This window comes from Diorhabda sublineata, chromosome 5, assembly GCF_026230105.1.
Source record: "Diorhabda sublineata isolate icDioSubl1.1 chromosome 5, icDioSubl1.1, whole genome shotgun sequence".
NCBI classification, from domain to species: Eukaryota; Metazoa; Arthropoda; class Insecta; order Coleoptera; family Chrysomelidae; genus Diorhabda; species Diorhabda sublineata.
In genome coordinates this window covers 32,827,147-32,847,505 of record NC_079478.1, presented here as the reverse complement: position 1 = coordinate 32,847,505, position 20,359 = coordinate 32,827,147, and the positions used below count along the sequence as shown (strand labels likewise).

At 32.8% G+C, this 20,359-nt stretch overlaps 1 protein-coding gene across 2 annotated transcripts in view; it reads left to right on the top strand.

The window, feature by feature from the left end:
* Positions 1–12,711, top strand: part of LOC130444586 (multiple epidermal growth factor-like domains protein 8) — a 37,276-nt gene extending 24,565 nt beyond the window's left edge. Inside the window, exons 18-24 of one of the 2 annotated variants that reach the window (XM_056779811.1) lie at positions 1,030–1,234; positions 3,290–3,447; positions 5,213–5,465; positions 6,797–7,081; positions 8,706–9,064; positions 9,984–10,344; positions 12,468–12,711. In XM_056779811.1, the coding sequence (XP_056635789.1) occupies positions 1,030–1,234; positions 3,290–3,447; positions 5,213–5,465; positions 6,797–7,081; positions 8,706–9,064; positions 9,984–10,344; positions 12,468–12,634 (1,788 nt within the window). In that variant the 3' untranslated portion in view covers positions 12,635–12,711. Of the gene's footprint in view, positions 1–1,029; positions 1,235–3,289; positions 3,448–5,212; positions 5,466–6,796; positions 7,082–8,705; positions 9,065–9,983; positions 10,345–12,467 lie in introns of those variants that run through there. The other variant, XM_056779812.1, reaches the window with a different exon arrangement.
* The last annotated feature ends 7,648 nt before the right edge of the window (positions 12,712–20,359 follow it).

Below are 20,359 nucleotides of genomic sequence, written 5' to 3'. Positions count from 1 at the left end.
CTGGTATCATTTTTTATGTAGCTTGAATAATGTCATGTAAATCATCTATTTTGTCCCTTAGACTTAGTATTTATATATAAAATGTACAAAATGTTCAGATTTTTATACACAGCCATTTCAGTAAATGTTTAGGTCCTTGGTTTTGTTTTTCAATTCAAAGATAGTAACTTATTGTCTTGCTTACTTCTGATTCTAATCGGTGGATCGGTTTATTTTATCTTGATATATATTTTGTCATTGGCAACATTGTCATTGCTCCACATAGCACATATTTCTTTTTAGATTCTCAGGCTTTTTTGAATAAAATTTGATTTTTTTGCATGGGATCTTCATTGAAAAATATATTCTTACTTAATCCCAATAGTTCACATTTATTTAATTTTATTCCTTTACCTTGTTTTACCTGCTTTAATAGTTCCTGCTTGAATCTTGAGCTTGACAAATATTGGTGAATCATCCTTTCAAATTATCTGGTAGGTTTCCTGTATGCCATCGTCCTGGATCTCCATTTTAAGTCCAATTAAGACTTTTTCAACGATTTTTTTTGTTCTTCTTGTTTTGGGATACCTGCGATAACTAAGTTATTTGCTTTCTCCACTTACTCGATGTAGTCCAATCTGTTTTCAAGCATATTCACTAGATCTTTCAATTCGCTGTTTTCTTTCAAATACTTTACTTCATTTATGAGATCATTAATGACATCCTCGTGCTCGTCGAAGGTGTCTGACAGAAACTGGATTAACTGCTTTATTTCTTCAACTACTGCTTACAGAGACAGAGACTGCTGGAACGGGGTCAGGTGTTCCTTGAACATGGTTTCCATGTCTTTTCAATTATTTTTCGTCTACTTCTTCAGTTTTTATTTCAACATGTCAAACCTCACTTCCTGCACCCTCTCTGCACTCTTTTTGCAATATTCATAGCTGTTTTCCAAAATTTGTAACTTTTATGAGTTTGCATGAGATAAAACCTCCTATTGTAATGATTGGTATCGTATATTATGACAAATATTTGTGATAACATTTGCAGGAAGTGGAGGACGTCGAACCATTGAACAACGTTACATATAGTTGGCACTATGTGAAATGCCCACCGGAAGATGAGTGCAATAATGGTCATCATACCTGTGCCGTAGAATCGGAAATTTGTGTCGATTTGGATGAAGGTTTTGAGTGTAAATGTGGAATAGGATATAAGGCTGGCCTTAATGGTTGTGAACCTGTATGCCCATTAGGTGAATATTTTATTTAATTAAAGAGCTTTTAATAAAAAAAACTGTCGCTATTTTTTTAATTGAGGTTTGATGAATTCTAATTACTAATTGTATTAACGGCTCATTAGCAACTGGACAATATTGTTTTCTTTTTTTGAACAATATAGAGTGTAAGGAATGGATTTTGACTGAAATCTTTTCCAACGTTTTTTTAAAAAATGTTTCAGTATTACTCTTATACCCAACTCACAATTTAAGTGACTACTTTAGAAAAAGTGAATGCTTGGACAACTGTAGCCAATCAACTCAAGTCTCAGCAACTCAATTCAAAATAATTCGTGGTTTTTGTGCCCCTTATAGACATCTACAGCTTATTTTCCAGTTCCAGAGTTCTAATGAATTCTAGTATATGTGTTGGCTCTAAAAAGATTAGATCTTTGCTTCCCCACGTTGTAACATATCATTAGACATGTTGTGTTCTTTTTAAAATATGTTAGTATTCCTTAGTTCACTTATTGTGGCACTGTAGCTACTTTTTATTTTTTAAATCTAATATTCCAGTTTTTGAAAAAATTTATTTGTTAACGATCTCCTACTCCATTCGAAGAATTTAATAAAACCTCAGTGTCTTTGCTAAAACATCCTCTATCTACATTCTACAACTGAAGTTTGAAAGCAAAGTTAAAAAGATATTAGAAAAGTATCACCACAAATTTACTAAATTTATTTTGATTTTTTGTCCAAAGCACTTTATGTACATACTTCTAACGTTCTAGAACCATATTATCTCAGAATGTCACTACTAAGCCAAATCTCATCATGTGCTTCCTGGAAGGAAACGAGTAAAAAGTTGTAGCTTCTTTTTGCTCAAATAATAATACTTTTTAAATCTGATTGTAGTTTTAAGAGATTTTTTTGGAGTGATTTAACTTTCATTTTCCTTTTGCTTCTGAAACTCTTTCGTATAGGAGCATTTTCCTACACCACAAGAAGTTTCCGAGTCAAGTCTGACCACACTAAAGAGACTCGGTTATTATTATGTTAGCTCTGAGTCGATGACATGACAGCTAAATATTTTCATAATTGCCTGACTATCAAAATGACTTGCAAGTATTTCTACATATAAGATTGAATAGAAGCCTAGCCCCAACATTCCCTGCAATATTTCCTTTTTATTTACTTACTTATTATGAAGTTTTTATGTACTTATTTATTAATCATGTCATTATTGGTGAAATCTACTTAATTAGACTGATTCAGATACTCTGAATTTTGCCGATGCTTGTCCTATTGCTGTTCTTGAAGGTTTTTACATACATGTTGTCTTATACATAATTACTGGTTTCACAGTTATTCCAAATTTTCCAATGCAGTATTTAGGACTGCAGCCCCATGTCTTACCAGCTACACGTTTGCAAGCTATCATTGCTTTCCTAGCAATTGTTCAAACGTGATTTTTTCACAAATGCTCACCATCTAGAGTACGAAGAGCAGTTTATCTTTAACTGAATATTTTATCTTCAGCCAAACCCATCTAAGCATGCTTTTTAAATGCATCAACTGCTTCTTGTGGTAGTGAAAATCAGTACCCATGCAGGTTTTCTTTAATTACTGCGAACAAGAAGAAAATATTGTGTGCTATGTTCGGGAAACCTCATCAATTTGATCTTTGGTTTGTCCAAGTATTTTATTTTGGAAGGGCTTCTGTTTATTCATTGAATATTTCTGACAAACCAATACACTTTTGATTTTCGAAAAGCAAATGTATAATAATTACTGGTGATACGATGACAAGATATACACTAGTGATTAAATGCTAAATAAGTATAAGCGATATTGTAATAAAGTGAAAATTTCTGGTTTTTTCTTCTACTCAGATCATTAATTTTGGTCGCTCCCATCTTCACATTGTCAAGTTATAAAAGCAAACACATAGTGCTGACACATTATTATGTAAATTTTTCACCCTAATTTAAATGATCTATATTTGAAATATATTAAAGAAAATAATAATATTGATATCGATAATTTATTGTGCATTTTGTTAATAGAGTTTGTTTTGGCTTGCTTTGCTAGGTTGTGTTCGTGGTCAATGTATTCAACCTAATAAATGCCTTTGTGACTTTGGGTATGTTGGTGCTAACTGCAGCATCCAGTGCCAATGTAATGGGCATGCTAATTGTGAGGGTCCTGATAAATTGGATAAATGCTTGGTGTGTCATAACAACACAATGGTGAGTTCTTTTTATTAATGTAATAGTACTGATACTCATTAACCAATCGCTATTTATAACACTTATTTGGAATTTCCTATTAAATAGTTACTGTTACTCTAAACTATCTGTTATATTTCAGAGGTATACTTGACAGTTGATAATATATTCGAAATTAGAACATTGGAATTGAAATTTTAGAGCTTCTCTTTTTGTCATTTTGAAGCGTTAGAGACGGTCTTATTTTTGTAGGGAAATGTTATTCCTACAGTGTTGAGACTTCATAATTCTGATAATTGTTTATTTATAGAATACATTGATGTACACACGATAAATCCTGTTTTCTTTCAGGAAATAATTTTGTTGCAATTTTTTTTCCTATCCAAATTTCGAAGGGACCGACTGTTGGAGTTGGCCCTGATATAGGAGTTGCTCCTTTGCAGGGCTTTAAGCTCTTGTATCCAAATACCCTCTCCTACTGGTATATAACATGTTGGTCTAGAGCTTCAAAATTGAAAGTAAATTCTTCATTTAAACTTTTTACTTTGATACCTTCCTTACCATTAAGCAATGAATGAATATTTGCTTCTCTATTTAATCAAAATTCGAGCTTTCCTCAATCATCTTGGTGAATTAAATTAATATTTAGTGTTTGTATTTGATTCATTAAAGTCATTTCAGAACTTTCAATATTCTTTTCTTGTGGTACATCAATCTTCCTGGGTTTTATAAACACAATATTGTTACCTTTTTCTTTTTTTCTTTAAAGTTCATTGTTTGTGATTTCGGACATTCTCCAGAACTATGTGAATATAAAATTAGTTTCCTTTGTGACGTCTTACTATAACAATTCCGATACTGTTGGAATCCATTTTTTTTTAATTCCTTATAGTTGTCTTCTAAATTTATTTTGTATGTCAAATCCAGATATTGCTAATGCGATTCTTTCTTCATTTTGGATTTCCTTGTGTATAAAACTTCAATATATTGTCCAACCTATTCTTCAATGTTTGATAATCATTATTTAAACAACTTGTTTGCCACACTAGGAGTAAAGTTTCTAAAGCTGGTAACTATGACTCTTACTTTATCATGAAATTTTTTTATTACTAAATTTAGTTCTTCTACGAACATACTTCTCAATTACTTTTGGGTAATTTTCTTTTGTGGAAGGAGAACTTTCTGCCAACTGTTTAGCTATACTAATTTTACTAAACTGACCCCTAAATCCCAGCCAGTGTTTCAAGTTTCATCCAATTTTTTTAAATTCCATATCTGCCCCTTTAATTGTGCTTTTCGTACTATCTACTGAATCTTACTATTTTGTTCTATCAGGCTTCGTTGACTCAATTTCTCTATCATCAATTATTAGTTATTTATCAACAATTTCTACGTCTCTAGTAATAGAGGTTAATTATTCATCTGAAGTTAATAATTTTTCCATTATTACTAAATTCAGTTCACCCATAGCTTCTTTTTCTGCTTAAGTATCTTCATTTTACTATGGATTTCTATTAGTTTATCTGAATACTCTTTTTTGTTCAGTATTTCATGAATCTCATAAATATTCGTGAAACTGGTTCTTTGTACCTTCAGCGCAAGTTTTGCTCTTTCCATGTTTCCAGTGTCCTGCCATGACAAAAAATGTTATATTTCGAAGGTCTACCTGACAATTGATAATATATTCGAAATTTGACATTCAAATAATTCCTACTTGAATTCTGAGCTTTTTAATCGTAATCCGTATTTAAGAATTAATATCCTTCATAATATTTTTTTATTACAGGGAGCCCAATGTGAAAAGTGTAAACCATTGTTTGTCGGAGACCCAGCTGATGGTGGTGTTTGTGTCTCTTGCTCTGATTATTGTCATGGCCATAGTTCTATTTGTGTTGATAATAGTACCGAGATTGATACTGGAGATTATATAGATTACGAATTTTTGAATAAAACATTAAAAGAAGGACCAAAAGCTAATGCAAAATGTCTTAGATGCGGAAATTTAACATCTGGTGCAAGATGTGATGATTGCATTAAAGGTAAGATACTTATAGTAGAGTGGTCAACAGAAAAATCAGTGAATATGATATTGTTGATATATAGCATCGATTAATGAGTCCCTAGTCTAACAAATTAGATTTTTATAATTTTTCCTTGAATTACTGCTGTCAAAATTTTACCACCAACATTTTGTTTGTTAGATTTATTAAAAAATGAAAATACTCTTCAGGAAAATCAGTTTTCATTGATTGAGTTGGTTAAGTTTAAACATAGTCGAACAAACACGATGATAACTTGATAAAAAAAATCCAATTGAAAAATATAGTTGATATCCCGAAGATATCTTATGAATACGTTCATATCCATTTTATATGTGAAGTTAAAGTAATCGACTAGCAAGGTTATCGTCTCTGTATTTAGAGTTACATACTGTATATTATTAATCAACTATTTGGATCCGAGTAAAACAAATACAGTGACTATTACTGTACATTATTGGTCAAATTCAATGAATTCAACTTTACATTGCTTCCTCACCCACCAAATTCTCCAGATCTGGTCCTCAGCAAGTATCGGTTCTTCCCAGCCTTGATTGAAATGCTATAAGGAAAGAAATATCAATCAAATGAGAAAGTGATCGTTAAAATTAGCCAAAAAACATGTTTGTTGTTTGGTATTTATAGTTTAATGATATATGTGTGCTTGATGAAAAATTTTACGATTTTCGCTTTTTCATTTCAAATAAATAGAAACTGTAAAACCATGTAAAAAATCCTGATCATATTGTAAATCAACAGTGGAAGTTCTTATTTCAAAAAACCTTGTTGATTCCCCGGAAATATTCGACTTCTATTTCATACGCTCCCAGTGTAGTGCTTTGGAGTCCTGTAGTGTCTCACATTTTGAGATAATGTGAATAGAGTTTTAGTCTCCTGCGCCTTCAGGTGTCCATTGAGGCGACATTGCCCTGACAGGACTCCTGTTAGTATTCATAGGTTGCTTTTGCCTAGTTTGATATATTCAGCAGATCCTCTTTGGTTATAGCTTCCCAGGAGTGTTTGCCCCTGTAGATTGTCTCAATAACTGGTTTTACCCTTATATACATTTGTTTCCAATAATTTTTTTACTGTTCTGTAGCTGATACCACAAAAATGGTTTCTCTGCCCCTACTTTATCGAGTCTGTCAGCTATTTCGTTTCCCTCCAGCCCGGTGTGCTCCAGAATCCATTACAACTTGTTATATGTGAAATCTAATATTGATATTGATACATTTTTTACATTTCTTCAAAAAAAGATTATATGGAACACAAAAGTTTATTTATTGGAGTAAAAAATTTAGATTACTTGTATAATTATGTTTTTATTTTAGGTAATTTCCGTGGGAGCGAAAATCATAGAGACGCTTGCCGTCCATGTGACTGTCACGGTCATGGTGATACGTGTGATCCTATTCACGGAGACAAGTGTAACTGTCAAAATAATACTGAAAGTGATGTTTGCAGAGGCGTATCTGACAAAAATTCAGCACATCCTTGTTGGATGGTTCAATGTTCTAAATGCAAAGAAGGTTATTTAGGAACACCAACATCCGGTCATCAGTGTTATAAACAAATGCATGTGGATAATAAAATGTGTTTTGATGCCAAACCGATGGGTGAGTAAAGATGAGTTTATTTAATTTTTTTTAACGTTTAATTTAAAAAACATCAATGTACTAGTATAAATTTTTGTATATTTGGCAAAATTTCTTTTTTTTTCGAGCTAGTTTTTGCGTTTTTAATTTTTGTATCCTCTAAGTTATTTTCCCTAGTTAGGCTCCAATGCTTCTAATAAGTTCGCTTGGCTACTAAAAAACTGAAATTTTCAAATTTGATTGTATAGTCTGTAATTAATTACTATCTCTTTTCTATATAGAATTTTATTGAACTTGAAATATTTATCAGTTCATATTTCCAATTTTCATAGTTTTTGAATTTAAAGTGGCAAAGACCCATTGTCTCAACCTTTTTTTTTTCAAAATTTGGGAACTTAGTTGTGGATCTAACTACTCTCCCATCATTTTTCTTTTTATAGTCTATTTTTAAGCAATCTAACCGATTTTTTTACTTTTTCCATATCTAATTTTTCTATTTCTTCTAGATAATCTATGTGTCATTTCCTAGCATTTCAAGTCGTTTTTCTGTAAGGCAGGGCATCGACAGAGCAGATGCTTGATCATCTCTTTTTCTCCATTATACTTTTTGCTCATTTTTGAAGTCTTCTTCCAATAGTACAATGTCCAGTATCACTCAATGATTTTCGCGATTGTTTGGTGATTCTTATTATCATTTTTGTTTTCTTTTTATTGATCTTTGGCCAAATCGGCCTTAGATGTCGTACAATCACTTCTGTTTGACATGACATAACCTGAGGGTTTCAATAACGTCTCTTTGGCATCCTCTGCTTTAGAGTTCCCTTCCATTTCATAGTGTTCATGTACTCAGCGGAGGCTCACTTTAGTGTAACAAATTCAGGAGATTGCTTTGCCAATTATTACAAATTTTGATGCTATCATTTTTAAAGCCCTATGTAGATTGTTGTTTTTGTTTGAATCACCACTTTCCCTTAGCAATCTGGAAGCATTTGACTCTCTTTAAAATCTGACACTAAATTTATTATAGAGGAATTTCTAGTTTTGTACTGAGTTTCTAGCTTAAGTCTATGTGTACAGTTGCCTTTTTGGGAACTAGATTTTTGGTGATCATATATTTCACGTGGCATAATTGTAGTAGGCTTTTAAACCATTTGCTTCTTCCATCTAACTTTAATTCTTCAATTATTGCTACTCTCTTTTGGTTCCTCCATACATCTTGCTTATTTCTAATATTATTCAATCTACCCATCTTTTGTCATTAGAAACTTGGCTGGAACTGAGGGCCATTTATATTTCATTTTCAAATATGATTGTATAAGAGATGATCCTATCGGATCTGGAATGAAGCGATTCTTGTTACCTACCATATCCTATTGCTATGACCATTCGGTATTTGAAAACTTTTCGTGATTATCAGAGGTACAACAGTTACGACGAGCTGAAAAAATGCTACTTCTTAGTTCATTGTATTGATGGCAACATTCTACAAGGAGGGTATACAAAAAATTGTACAATGCTATGTCAATGCAATTAATTTTTTTGCTTATCTATATTGGCTCTTTTTTATTTCTAAGTGGAGTTTACTTAACTAACATCACTTGTAAATAATAGTTTCTTGTTATTTGTATGATATTTTCTATTTTAGATGAATGTAAAATTAAACCTAACCCGCTCCATCCTGGAGAAGTAGTTTTCTTCGTTATCCAGCCTCGTTTTATGAATGTCGACATTCGTATTATTGTTGACGTAACGCAAGGCAAATTAAATGTCTTCATGAGCACACATGATGACACTTACGTGGCTAGTCGTAACAATACCAGTGGTTTTATTGATGTTGATATAGATAGTATGTATGGACATTGGGAGAATGGGACTTTGAAATCGAAAGATATGTATTTGGAGAAGGAAGCTATGGGATTGAGAACTTATATTACGATATGGCAACCAAAGACACTTTTGTTGGTTAGAAATTTACAAGATCGACTGGTTATTACCTTGCCAGAGGTAAGTTTGTGTTTTATCAATTTTCTAATATACTAGGTGTGTGTGAGAAAAGTAATGAGACTGATTTTTTACGACAGCTTTATCTTTTTAAACAATGGTACCCCCTTCAAAGTAGTTCTTTTGGACAACTATATACTGGAGTTGTTACCACTCTTTTTAGCAGCGTCGAAGTCCTCAAATAGTATGATTTTAACTGGTCAGGATTTAAAATCTTCTTCAGAGTTGTAAAATGACGTTATTTAAGACATGTTTCTATTTTGGGAAAAGTCACAAGGACTCAAATCACGATTCTTGAAAATCCTCTTGTTAAGATCAATGTAGATATTTCTTCAATTGTCTTGTTCAGTTGTGAAATTTTTTTTCTCTTTCATTTTGGCACAAATTATTTGCATGTCTAAATCGTCTGTCAAAATTTGATGTACAATGCCACAAATTTAACTGTTCACCCATCACCATTATCGTTAGATGACGGTCTAATCACACAAGAGCCCTCACACTATCTAAGCTTTCATCAGTTTTCGAATTTAAAGATGTTCCTTGTATCATGTTGATATTCCACATCTTCTTGGTCTAATGAAATGATTCTTACCTCATTCAATTTTTGAAAGTCACACTCCCAGATTTACCAGACCTGGTTCCAAAATGTTCCCCAATAAAAAATTTTTATGAAAAACACAACTCAACTGTTTGCACTGGGAAATATAATGTGGTAGCTCTCCAGTGTTGCAACTCACAGTTGACGAGATAAACAAAGTTGTCAGATTACCTACAGTGTTTGCAGTCTCACACACCATGTATATTAATTTTCTCCATGAAATATAATATTCTCTTTAAAAAACTTGTGATGCCAATGTTTAATCCAGGGAAACTTGAAAAAAAACATTGAGTCTATGATCTCTAAAGTATCTTTCAATTCCAGGAATTTCATAGCTTGGAAACAACTCGCTTCTTCTTGGTTCTCCAGGCTCTTGAACCAATTGATTCCGATAAAAAGGTGGCTTACGGTATCGTCTATTCCCGTCAAGACCAACTTCATATTGATCTTTTTGTTTTCTTCTCCGTCTTTTTCTCTTGTTTCTTTTTATTTTTAGCAGCATGTGTTGTTGCTTGGAAAGCAAAACAGGCAGCCGACGTTCGAAGAGCTAGAAGGCGTCATGTCGTAGAAATGTTGCATATGGCAAAGAGGCCTTTCGCCACCATTTTATTAAACCTTAACGGCAAAACTAAACCTAAGAAAACTGCACATTATGATCTGAGGCCGATTGCTGTTGAACCAACAGGTGAGTTTGAAATTATTTTGTACTATAAGGCATTTGAATATAAACTAATAGAAAACTCTAATAAAAACTTTAAAATCCATTATAAATTTCTTCCCTAAGAATGGAAAAACGAGTTAATCGAAATTAATTTTATTGCTGTTCAAAATATTCTTCATTAAAATTAATATGCTTTTCCATGCTTACGAATAAATTTTTTTTACCTCGACTATTAAATATTCGTTTTGAACACAAAAAGGCTTCTTCTGTTGTTGAAAATAGTTGACCATGCGATCTATTAGAAAAAGATAGAAATTCAATTCTTCCAGCAGATGTGTGATTGCATCGTAGTAGTGAAGAATCATTTCTCTTTGAAGTATTCTGAATTTCTTCAATGACTTTTGGCTGAAAAATGGTTGTATATCATTCAGAGTTCACCGTATTGTGACTGTACTTGTCACAATGCAACAGTTACAATATCAAAGAATATTGTCAAAAAGCTATAGAACATCAAACTGAAAAGAAAAACAAAAATATGGGGCTTAAGATCTTGGTCGGTTCATTACGGGCTTTACTGCAAATTAATTGAATTTGTATTAAAATGAATTCTATAAACTTGATAGAGTAATACCACAAATCTTTGGGGAGATGTTTTAGCTATTTTTCCCGTTGGCAAGCAAAAGTATTTAATTTTTATGTAAAATTTGAGAGAAAAAAAAACAATTGCATTGCAACTATACCTAACAATATATTTTGTGCAAGTCTCTGCATCTCAATATTCACAGATGTTTTGAGGTTTCCCATGACTTACTCGCAGTTGTCATCTTCTGCCACGCATATCAGGTGATATTTGACGGGGTAGTGACCTACCACCAGTTTTAAGTCGTTCCTGGACATCTTGAGACTTAAACTTCTTAGTTGATATATTTACGAATCATATGGGTTGTTTTTTGGTTTGGATTGTTTCTCCAGTAAGGCTTTCCTCTTTCTCCTACCGCCATCCATTCCGTAGATGGTGATGTGACATCTTATGAGGCCACATTGAGGTCTGCTTCCTCATTACCTGGTATACCACGGTAGCCGCATTAGTGTTATTTTGTTTCAGTGATCTGGTACTTTTAGAGTGTTTTTAGACTCTCAAGCTAGCTGCGAAGTATATTCTATAACTTTCAGAGCCTTCAAGGCCGCCTGGCTATCGGAGAGAATGTAAATGTGTTTTATAGCGAGGTTTTTATTCAAGTACTCTTAAGTACATGTGTATATGAGAGACTGAGTAACTCTGTGCCACTTATTGTTATTGTTTCCAGTTGGGTAATTTGTTTCGGATGCTTACGGGATGAGTTTTAAAAATTTATTAGATTTTAACTTCGCAACTTTGTATTTATTATCAATATTATTATTTTTTTTTCTTGATAACTTGATCCTAGCCTTTATGTTTATGCAGTTATCAAATAAGAAAACATTCGAGAAAATCTTATTGGCTATAAAAATAGGAAGTAAATTAACTAGCGATATGATTCGATGTAGGAAAAACGTCAAAATTCAGTTAAGTTTTGTGGTCATTGATTTATGTTTATAAACTGAATTAAAAACGCCCTGTATGTAATGTTGCTTATCGCAAATGGCGCTCAAATACTAGTACTGAAAATCGTACCAACTTTGTTGTCTCGAGAAATACCTACAAGCAGGCCACATATACTTGCAATTAATTATATAATGAGAGAGTGGGAAACAAACTTCTCTATTGACCAAATGAATCAAGGTTTTTCTAGTCTGTAACATAAGTGGTGATCTGAGCGTTTTGTAAGTCAATATTCAAATTCCACCGTTCTAACGTCAATTTATCAAGATTCCTTTCCTTTGAGAAGTGCAAGCTAGTGGAATTAGCTACTAAGGCACGACTTTTCGAAAACTAAAACCTATAGAAGTTCAAGATCAATATCTCTACGTAATGTATTTGCCTTTTTAGATTTCAAATTTAGACAGTCTAACACAAATTATACAGTTGGTAGGTCTCCCCATAGATCAAGTTTTGTTTTGTTTACTGCAGAAGTTTGTAATAAAAATGTTAAGATACACAATAAATGGCAATATATTTTTTTTCAGTTTTTTTTAAATGTTTTTGATCACATTTAGATTTTTTTTAGATGATAATGTAGCAGCAGTGGCGACCGTTTTCGTTAGTTTACCAGGAGACAAAACCTCAGTGAAGCTCGCATTAGCATCGTCGTTGATATTATTAGCTAGACAGTTTCCAACAAGTGGAAGAATATTTTTAAGGAGGCGATCTATACATGCCGCTCCGCCTCTATAAGTTTTTATATGTTTTTTTTTTTATTTTACATATTTTAAGTTTGTTATTATTTATGAAAATATAAAAGAAAAACCAAATCTTTTTAATTATTTACATCCTCTGTTAATATTGTTTTTTTAACCTTGAGAGACTTTCATAAATTACACTCTATAAAAAAAACTGAATATACAGTTTTTCCCAAGGATGTTAAATCATAGATCTCTCTATAAATGTATTTGGCAAAGTAAATCGTAATGTAGTTCGGTTATTTTTTCTACAAAAATAGTGGAGGAATAGACAAACACACTGTTGTGATGGAAAAACTCTTTTCTTGGACGAATCCGATGGTTTTTCATACGTTTGACATCAAAATGTCCCATGATAATGAAAAAAATTAAATTTTGATAAACGGTATGAGAAATGTAGAGAAAACTAACAATGTTTATCCTCAATCCCAATAACACTTGTAGCGATCCATAACAATCCGTGCAACTGATTTCTGAAGCATTTTACATTTTGTTGACTGCAAACAGATGCAACGCCACTACATTGGAAGAAGCAGAAAGTGTTTTTAGAGATCACTCTAAATAAGATGAACAACTATTGTGAGATGTGATATAGTAGATAATTTTTGGATGGGAATGATCGAAAACATTAGTTGTAAAAAGTGGTGCAACTTCAAATAATTTCTCATTGCAGTGTGACGACAGCAAAAGAGGATTTTCTGTCAATAAGGATATCTTGGTTGAAAATTTGAATGAAGAATCACTTATACGCAAATGATTAGTGTACGATTCCCTACAAAAAATTGGTGAATAAAATAATGTATAATATATTCCAAATTCTATGATAATCTCTATGAGAAATGCCTACTCAAGATATGGCGTTATATAAAAAGATGAAAATCACAAGATTTACAGAAAATTGAAAGAAGAAAACTAGAGAAACATAGAAAAACACTGGAAACGAAAAAAGAAAAAACAGCTTGCAGCAGTGGAGCAAGAATTAGTTGAACTAAAAAAATAGGTAATTTGGTTGTTAATTATACTTATATTTTTTATAATAAATAGGGGTAAGTGTTTCTATTGCTTTTGTTGTGAAAATTTTGAGAAAATTTTTGTTGGTTCACACTTTTTGTAGTGTTGCTTTGTTTTGAATACTATTCTATGATTTGTTTGAGCCTGAGCTGAGAAAAGTTCAAATGAGATCACATAAACAGTTCAAAAGTCATTGCAGTAAAAGGCAAAAAAAAAACAGTTTGGTACGTTATTTGCATAAGAAGAGGTGCTCTCATGACTCTAGTCACATGTGTGAGCCTTTCAGGGATATTTATTCCTCCACTTATAGTATTTCCTAGGCAAAATATGAAGTCTGAACTTTTGGATGGCACACCTCTAGGCACCATCGCAAGATGTCACAACTCTGGATGGATTCAAACTCATATTTTTACTGACTGGCTACAGCATTTCATAGACTACGTCAAACCTACCCCAGAGGATCCCAGTTGTTTTAGTTTAAGATGGTCATAAAACCCATGTAAGAAATATTTATGTAATTTTGAAGACCAGAGAAAATTGAGTTATCATTGTCTGCATCTCTCACCACAACTCTAGCTAATGGACGTGGCATTTATGAGCCCGTTCAAGGAAGTCGAAACATGGCTTTCTAACAACCAATTAGAGCTTTAACCTCCTACTAAATCGTAGAACTAAAGGGTAAAGCCTATACCAAAGCTGCAATACTGCAAATTGCTACGAGTGGTATAATACCATTTTATAGGAACAGATTTCAAGATTCCGACTAGTAGATTTACTGATCCAGAAAGCCAAACATTTACCACTGCAGCTTATAGCCTTGTAACATCTTTAACTCCGCCAGTCTCGACCTCTTCATCCCCACATTCCTCAGTCGCGTCTCCTAAAACTCACGTAGAAGAAGGCAACACTCCAAGGACATGTTTCACCTTTTGTTCTCAATCCTCTGACAAAGCTTCCAGGAAAATAGTCCAATCCTAAGCGTGGACGCCCTGCTGGAAAAGACGCAGTTGTCACTAGCTCGCATATAAGAAAAATTTGGAACACCAAATCAAAAAGTTGAAGAAAAAATGGCTGCAAATATGGTTAAGGGATTAGATATTCCAAAGAAAGAGTCTATGAAGAAGTCTGATGAATCTAGAATGAAGAAAAGTTGTAGCAAGCAACTGTTATTCAAGCAAGGAAAAAGGGCCAAAGCTAAACCTCCTCCAAAATGTGATTTTGGATATCGACAGATGATGAAGACAGCGCGGATGAAGAATGTGTCTCCTGCTATCAACCGTAAAAAATAATACAGATGGAGAGCATTGGATAAGATGCATTCTTTGTGTAGATGGGCGCATGAACTTTGATCTGGATGTGACGAGAAAGGTTGGAAGACTTGCACGTGTGACTTCTGCAGCCAGAAGTAAACTATTTAAAAATAACCAGAAGAAAAGACAATTTTGTATGATCTAATCCGCAAAAAAAAAGATTCATGTTGATTTATGATAGTTTACTATTTTCTTTTGTTTTATTTGTTTTGTACTTTTATACTATTCTTTTTAATATCACGTTTCATCATTAAATTTATAATGAAATATTTTTTATGTTGTTTCTAGCCGATATTTGCACCTTATCTCCCTATTTGATATTGGGAGCACTTATCCGATTTTAGGAGCATATTTTTCAAAAGTGGGAAAGTGCAAATTTTTATGAAAAAAATAAAGAAATTTAGTAAATATAATTTAATCATTCTGAAAGTCTCAGAACATAATAAAGTATATTTTTAAACTTTAAACTTAAACTTTTAAACTTTTTAAAAAAAACATAAAACCTACTGAGTGGCAAAAAAAACAAAAGCTACACCAACACTCACAATTACACAGTCTCTGAAGACGATAACTTGGTTATCGAAACGCGTGTCGGACAGTGTAATTGTGAGGGTTGGTGTAGTGGTAGTATATACAAAGTATTCAGTATGAATATCCCAGGAGAGTGTGAAAACCAATCAGGAAAAACCGGGAGACAGACGGGAATTCGATTCGAAATCCCGAAGAAGTTATTATCATAACTACCACAAAAACGAACTTTTTAAGTAGTATGGGTATTACGAGGATATATTAAAAAATTCTTAGCCTACTATAGAACCAAACAAACTTTCAATATCAAAATATTTTATTACTCAACATATTCTCCTCTTAATTGGATACATTTGTTACAGCGAACCTGCAACGTCTCTAGACCTTTCAAAAAAAAAATGTTTCTTCTTGCTCTGCAAACCAGACCTCCACAGCTTTTATTACCTCCTCGTTAGAAGAAAATTTACGACCATCTAAACTTTTTTTTAGTTGAGGAAAGAGATGATAGTCGGACGGAGCCAAATCTGGTGAATAAGGGGGGTGTTCCAATAATTCAAATGGCAACATGAGATTTGTGTGCAGGGGCGTTGGCCTGCAAAAACAAAAACCCTTTGGATAGCTTTCCGCGTATTTTCTTTTTAATTTTTTTCCCGTACAGGGGTCAGTAATGTCGAATAGTAATCTCCAGTTATTGTTCAACCCTTATTCACAAAATCAATCATGATTACTTCATGGCAATCCCAAAAAACTGAAACAAGAACTTTTCCAGCAGATTTTTGGACACGAAACTTCTAAGGGCTTGGAGAACCAGAGTGTCGCCATTCCATCGATTGTTGCTTTGTTTTTGGATCGTAGAAATGTACCCAAGTCTCATTCATAGTAACAATTCGAGCACGGTTTGAACGCGATGCTTGCACGCTTTTGGTCAACATTCAAACATTTGGGGATCCATTTTGCAGCAATTTTTCTTTTGTCAAAATTGACGTGAACTATGTGATGAACGCTTTAGGATGAAATATTCAGTGCTTCATATATCCGTTTCAGCCCAATTCGACGGTCTGATAAAATCATGTCATGAACTGCATCGATATTTTCGGGGACTGACACAGAAACTGGCCTTCCCGATCCGTCATTATCTTCAATCTCTTTTGAAGCTTGCAGTCCAATTTTTCACGGTCGCATACGAAGAACATTGAACACCAAGGATATTAAGCATACCTTCGTAAATCTGCTTACCTCTTAACCCTTTTAAATACAGGTACTTGATGACGGCTCGATACTCCAATTTTTCGATTTTCACAATTCCGGTGGACATATTTTTTCTTTTAATTTATTGCATAATTCTGTTTTACTTTTTTGACGTCAAACTTCTCTCTGACACTTGCGTACTAATAGCTGATCCATACGATACCCATAACTGCTCAGAAAAGTTTCTCAACTGTTCCGACTTCTAACATGTTTTAGTTTCAATAAAAATTTTTCCATAACTTGTTCAGAGAAGAAAACCAAATTGTTCGTGATTGCGAATAAACCTTGGAAGTGAATTTATAAAGTGTGGGTTGAAATGCAAGAGGGTGATTGTAGAGTAGGGGCTGTTTTTCTATAAATTTGACATCTAATTCGTAATCAGCGATCCAAACACCGAGTGAGGAGTTTCAAATTGATAACTTGAATTCCTTAGTTTTGGTTAGCTTTCAAATTTCAAATCATAGTGAATGGAAAAATGACAAAATAAATTTTGTGTATGTTGAATTGTATTATTAAACAGAGCCTATACTTACATCTGAAATGGCTGAAATTCCAGTGAGACATTTTCTAGTGGATTACGGAATCTTTCAAACAACACTCGTATTAAAAATGTTTTCATTTATAATGTTAAAGATACATGGAAAGACTTATTTTCTCGTCTAAGGAATGGAAAATGTGGCAATATTAACAGGTGTGTGGCTATATTTGATCGTGGTATTTTCATTATTTTCGTTTTTATAAAAATTATCACACCATAAGAAGGCATTTCCCATCAATGGTATTAAAAATAGACCATACTTGTTTTGTGAATTTATTAGTACATATATACTCGTATTTTTGTTTATTTTCCATTAATGAACAATATACATAAACAATTTATCTCCTAATCAAATGTTTCATACCAATAATATTTTTTAATGGAATGCTCGTTACATACAATACCATTTTCGTATAACAAATGATTACAAATTTGTCCTGACAACAAAGTATTCTAACAATCATTATAAAAATTATTTAAAATGCTCGAGGCTTTTCAATTTCACGGTAAGTTTTCAAAGTACTCACCAAAAATATTTTTAATTAACCATAAGAATTTTAAATAGAGGTCCCAATTGTGACATATGGTTATAAATATATCTTGCCATACTCACCATCTCTTAAAACCAAATTACTTAATGTACAGGGTGGTAAACATAAAGTTGGACAGGGTATTAGTATGGCCACTGTGGGGTAAACAAATACTTTTGTCGTAAACTTTTGTTTGTAAAATTTTTTTATTGGTTTGTAGATTTCAGTATTTTTAGTTTTATTTAGAAAGTTTTTACTTAAAAGTTAATACTTGAGAAGTGCGAGACTTCCTCAATGGAACGTGGTATACTGAACACACAAATAAACTAAAACCTTGACTTAACTTGACTTACCTATTTTATACAAAATGAATCTTCTCCCGCGAAAAATAATTTCAGCGGAAAAACCCTCCCGGCGGGAAACTAACTACTAAATTATAAAGTGGGCTGAAAGGAATAGGCCCTTTGTCCTTATTTAAACTGTACTTATATTTAACAATTAACGCTGTTAAATGTGGAAATCAGTGGGGAAGTGTGTCGGACAAACTAAGAGATGCATTAATGTACGGTTTAAAGAGCACATTTAAAATATGAACGGACCGAAAAATTGAGTATAATGTAATATAAACAATGTAAATTTGTTAAAAAATGTTACCAATAATAAATTGTTGGATGCATTACATCGTTAAATATAAGAATAGTTTAAGTATGGACAATGGGTATTATTCTTACAGTCTACCCAATAGTTTAGTAGTTAAAAATAAATAAAAAGATTCCTGCCGAAGAAGTTTTCCCACTGAAACTATTTTTTTGTGGGAAAAAGTTTATTGGTAGGAAAATTTAGTATAAAATTGGTAGATCAAGTTAATAAGTTTTAGTTAACCTTTAGTCTGTAAAAACGATAACTTGGTTATCGAAACGCGTGTCAGACGGCGTAATTGTGAGTGTTGGTGTAGTGGTAGTGTAAACAGTGTGTTCAGAATCAATATAACGAACGGTTCCAAAAATTCTGACTTGAACGTAGCTTTGTTGATACTGTCAGAGAAATGAGCGCACAAATATTAATCTCATTGAAAAAAAGTAGATGATGACCTCGGGGATTACTAATACTAATGGAAGTAACTTTACTTTATGTTATATTCTATAATCGACTTATTATTCACTATTTATTATTATTCACAAGACTATATACTTTAACGGTAACAAAAATTGAATTTCAGAACATAGCAAACTAGTTGATAGTACTAAGTAGGTGTTCATATTGAGAACAACTAATTGATAAAAGGACTAACTCCTCCTAAAGCTATTAGTTCGTCTTTATACCTATCATCTGAGATATCACTTTGCAACCATAAAAAGTACTCACTCATGTTAAAAAAAACTTATATTAAGTTTATCACCACAGTCAGTGGCCTAGTCATAAGGGAAGCCCAAAGTGCTGGCTCTCGCTGAACAATGAAGTATTTTATAAAATTAAATGAACGTTCCATATAACCACAATGTTGGGCGGAAAATAAAACAATGCAAAAAGGAGTAGGAAATAACCCTTAAAACGTGTTAATACTTTTGGGGGTTCGTTGGTTTTATCAAAACCAGAAACTGCTCTGTGTACAGAGATCGGAAAGTTTTTCAAGGAAATTTTTCAAAAGTTTTGAACGAAGGCCTCGGATCCTCTTAGTTACGTAAATATTTCAGAAGCTCGCAGTGTTGCCAGCCCCCAAAGTCAATTTCTGGCTACACTACTGGCCACAGTGAGCACCAACCGTAATTTAAGCACAAAATAGACACAAGTGGTCTAAATTTTGTATAGTGCTTGGAACCAATAATATATTCAGCTTCTGTTATATTAATTTCAATGAAATAGATCTAAAAATTATCTATTGAGGTCTTTCAAGACCATAAAATAAAAAAAATAATACAAAACAAGGAAAGCTAACACGTGTACATACGAGAAAATCGATTATTTATCCCATCGCCGCCATTTTGATGTAAATCAGTTGTTTTCGTCATAACTCTAATTCCCGTGTATTTTCGGTTTCAAAATTCAGCCTTAATTGAATTTTTACCCGCACAATCTTGAGACCATGTGCTTTAGTGAGTTTTGTGAGCTGAGATTGAAAGTGAGGTTAAGGACATCACATAAGTAAATAGGTATACAATACTAAATCATTGTAAGCAGTCATTGAAGTAGAATAATCTTATAAACAATATTATTTTAGTTATGTCGTGCATTCTACTATGTTGTTATTGCGAATATTAACTCACATTACGCTTATTATTCACTGAGTAGTGACGTCATTATCTGAGTATAAGTTACATAAGTGAGTGTCTCAGTTCACTTTAATGTAAATGGAAAGCGGCTATTATAGATACAAAAAGAGATGCACAAACAAAACTTTTTGTCTAGGCCTGTGTAAACGGTCGTTTTGGAGGCAATTAACACTTTCAAAAATACTGAATCATTTCATATGCGAACCATTTAATAATCTATACGAGTGACATTATATAAATTTATCAATGGGACAAATAAATAGTAAAAAAATGTTTGCATTTTGA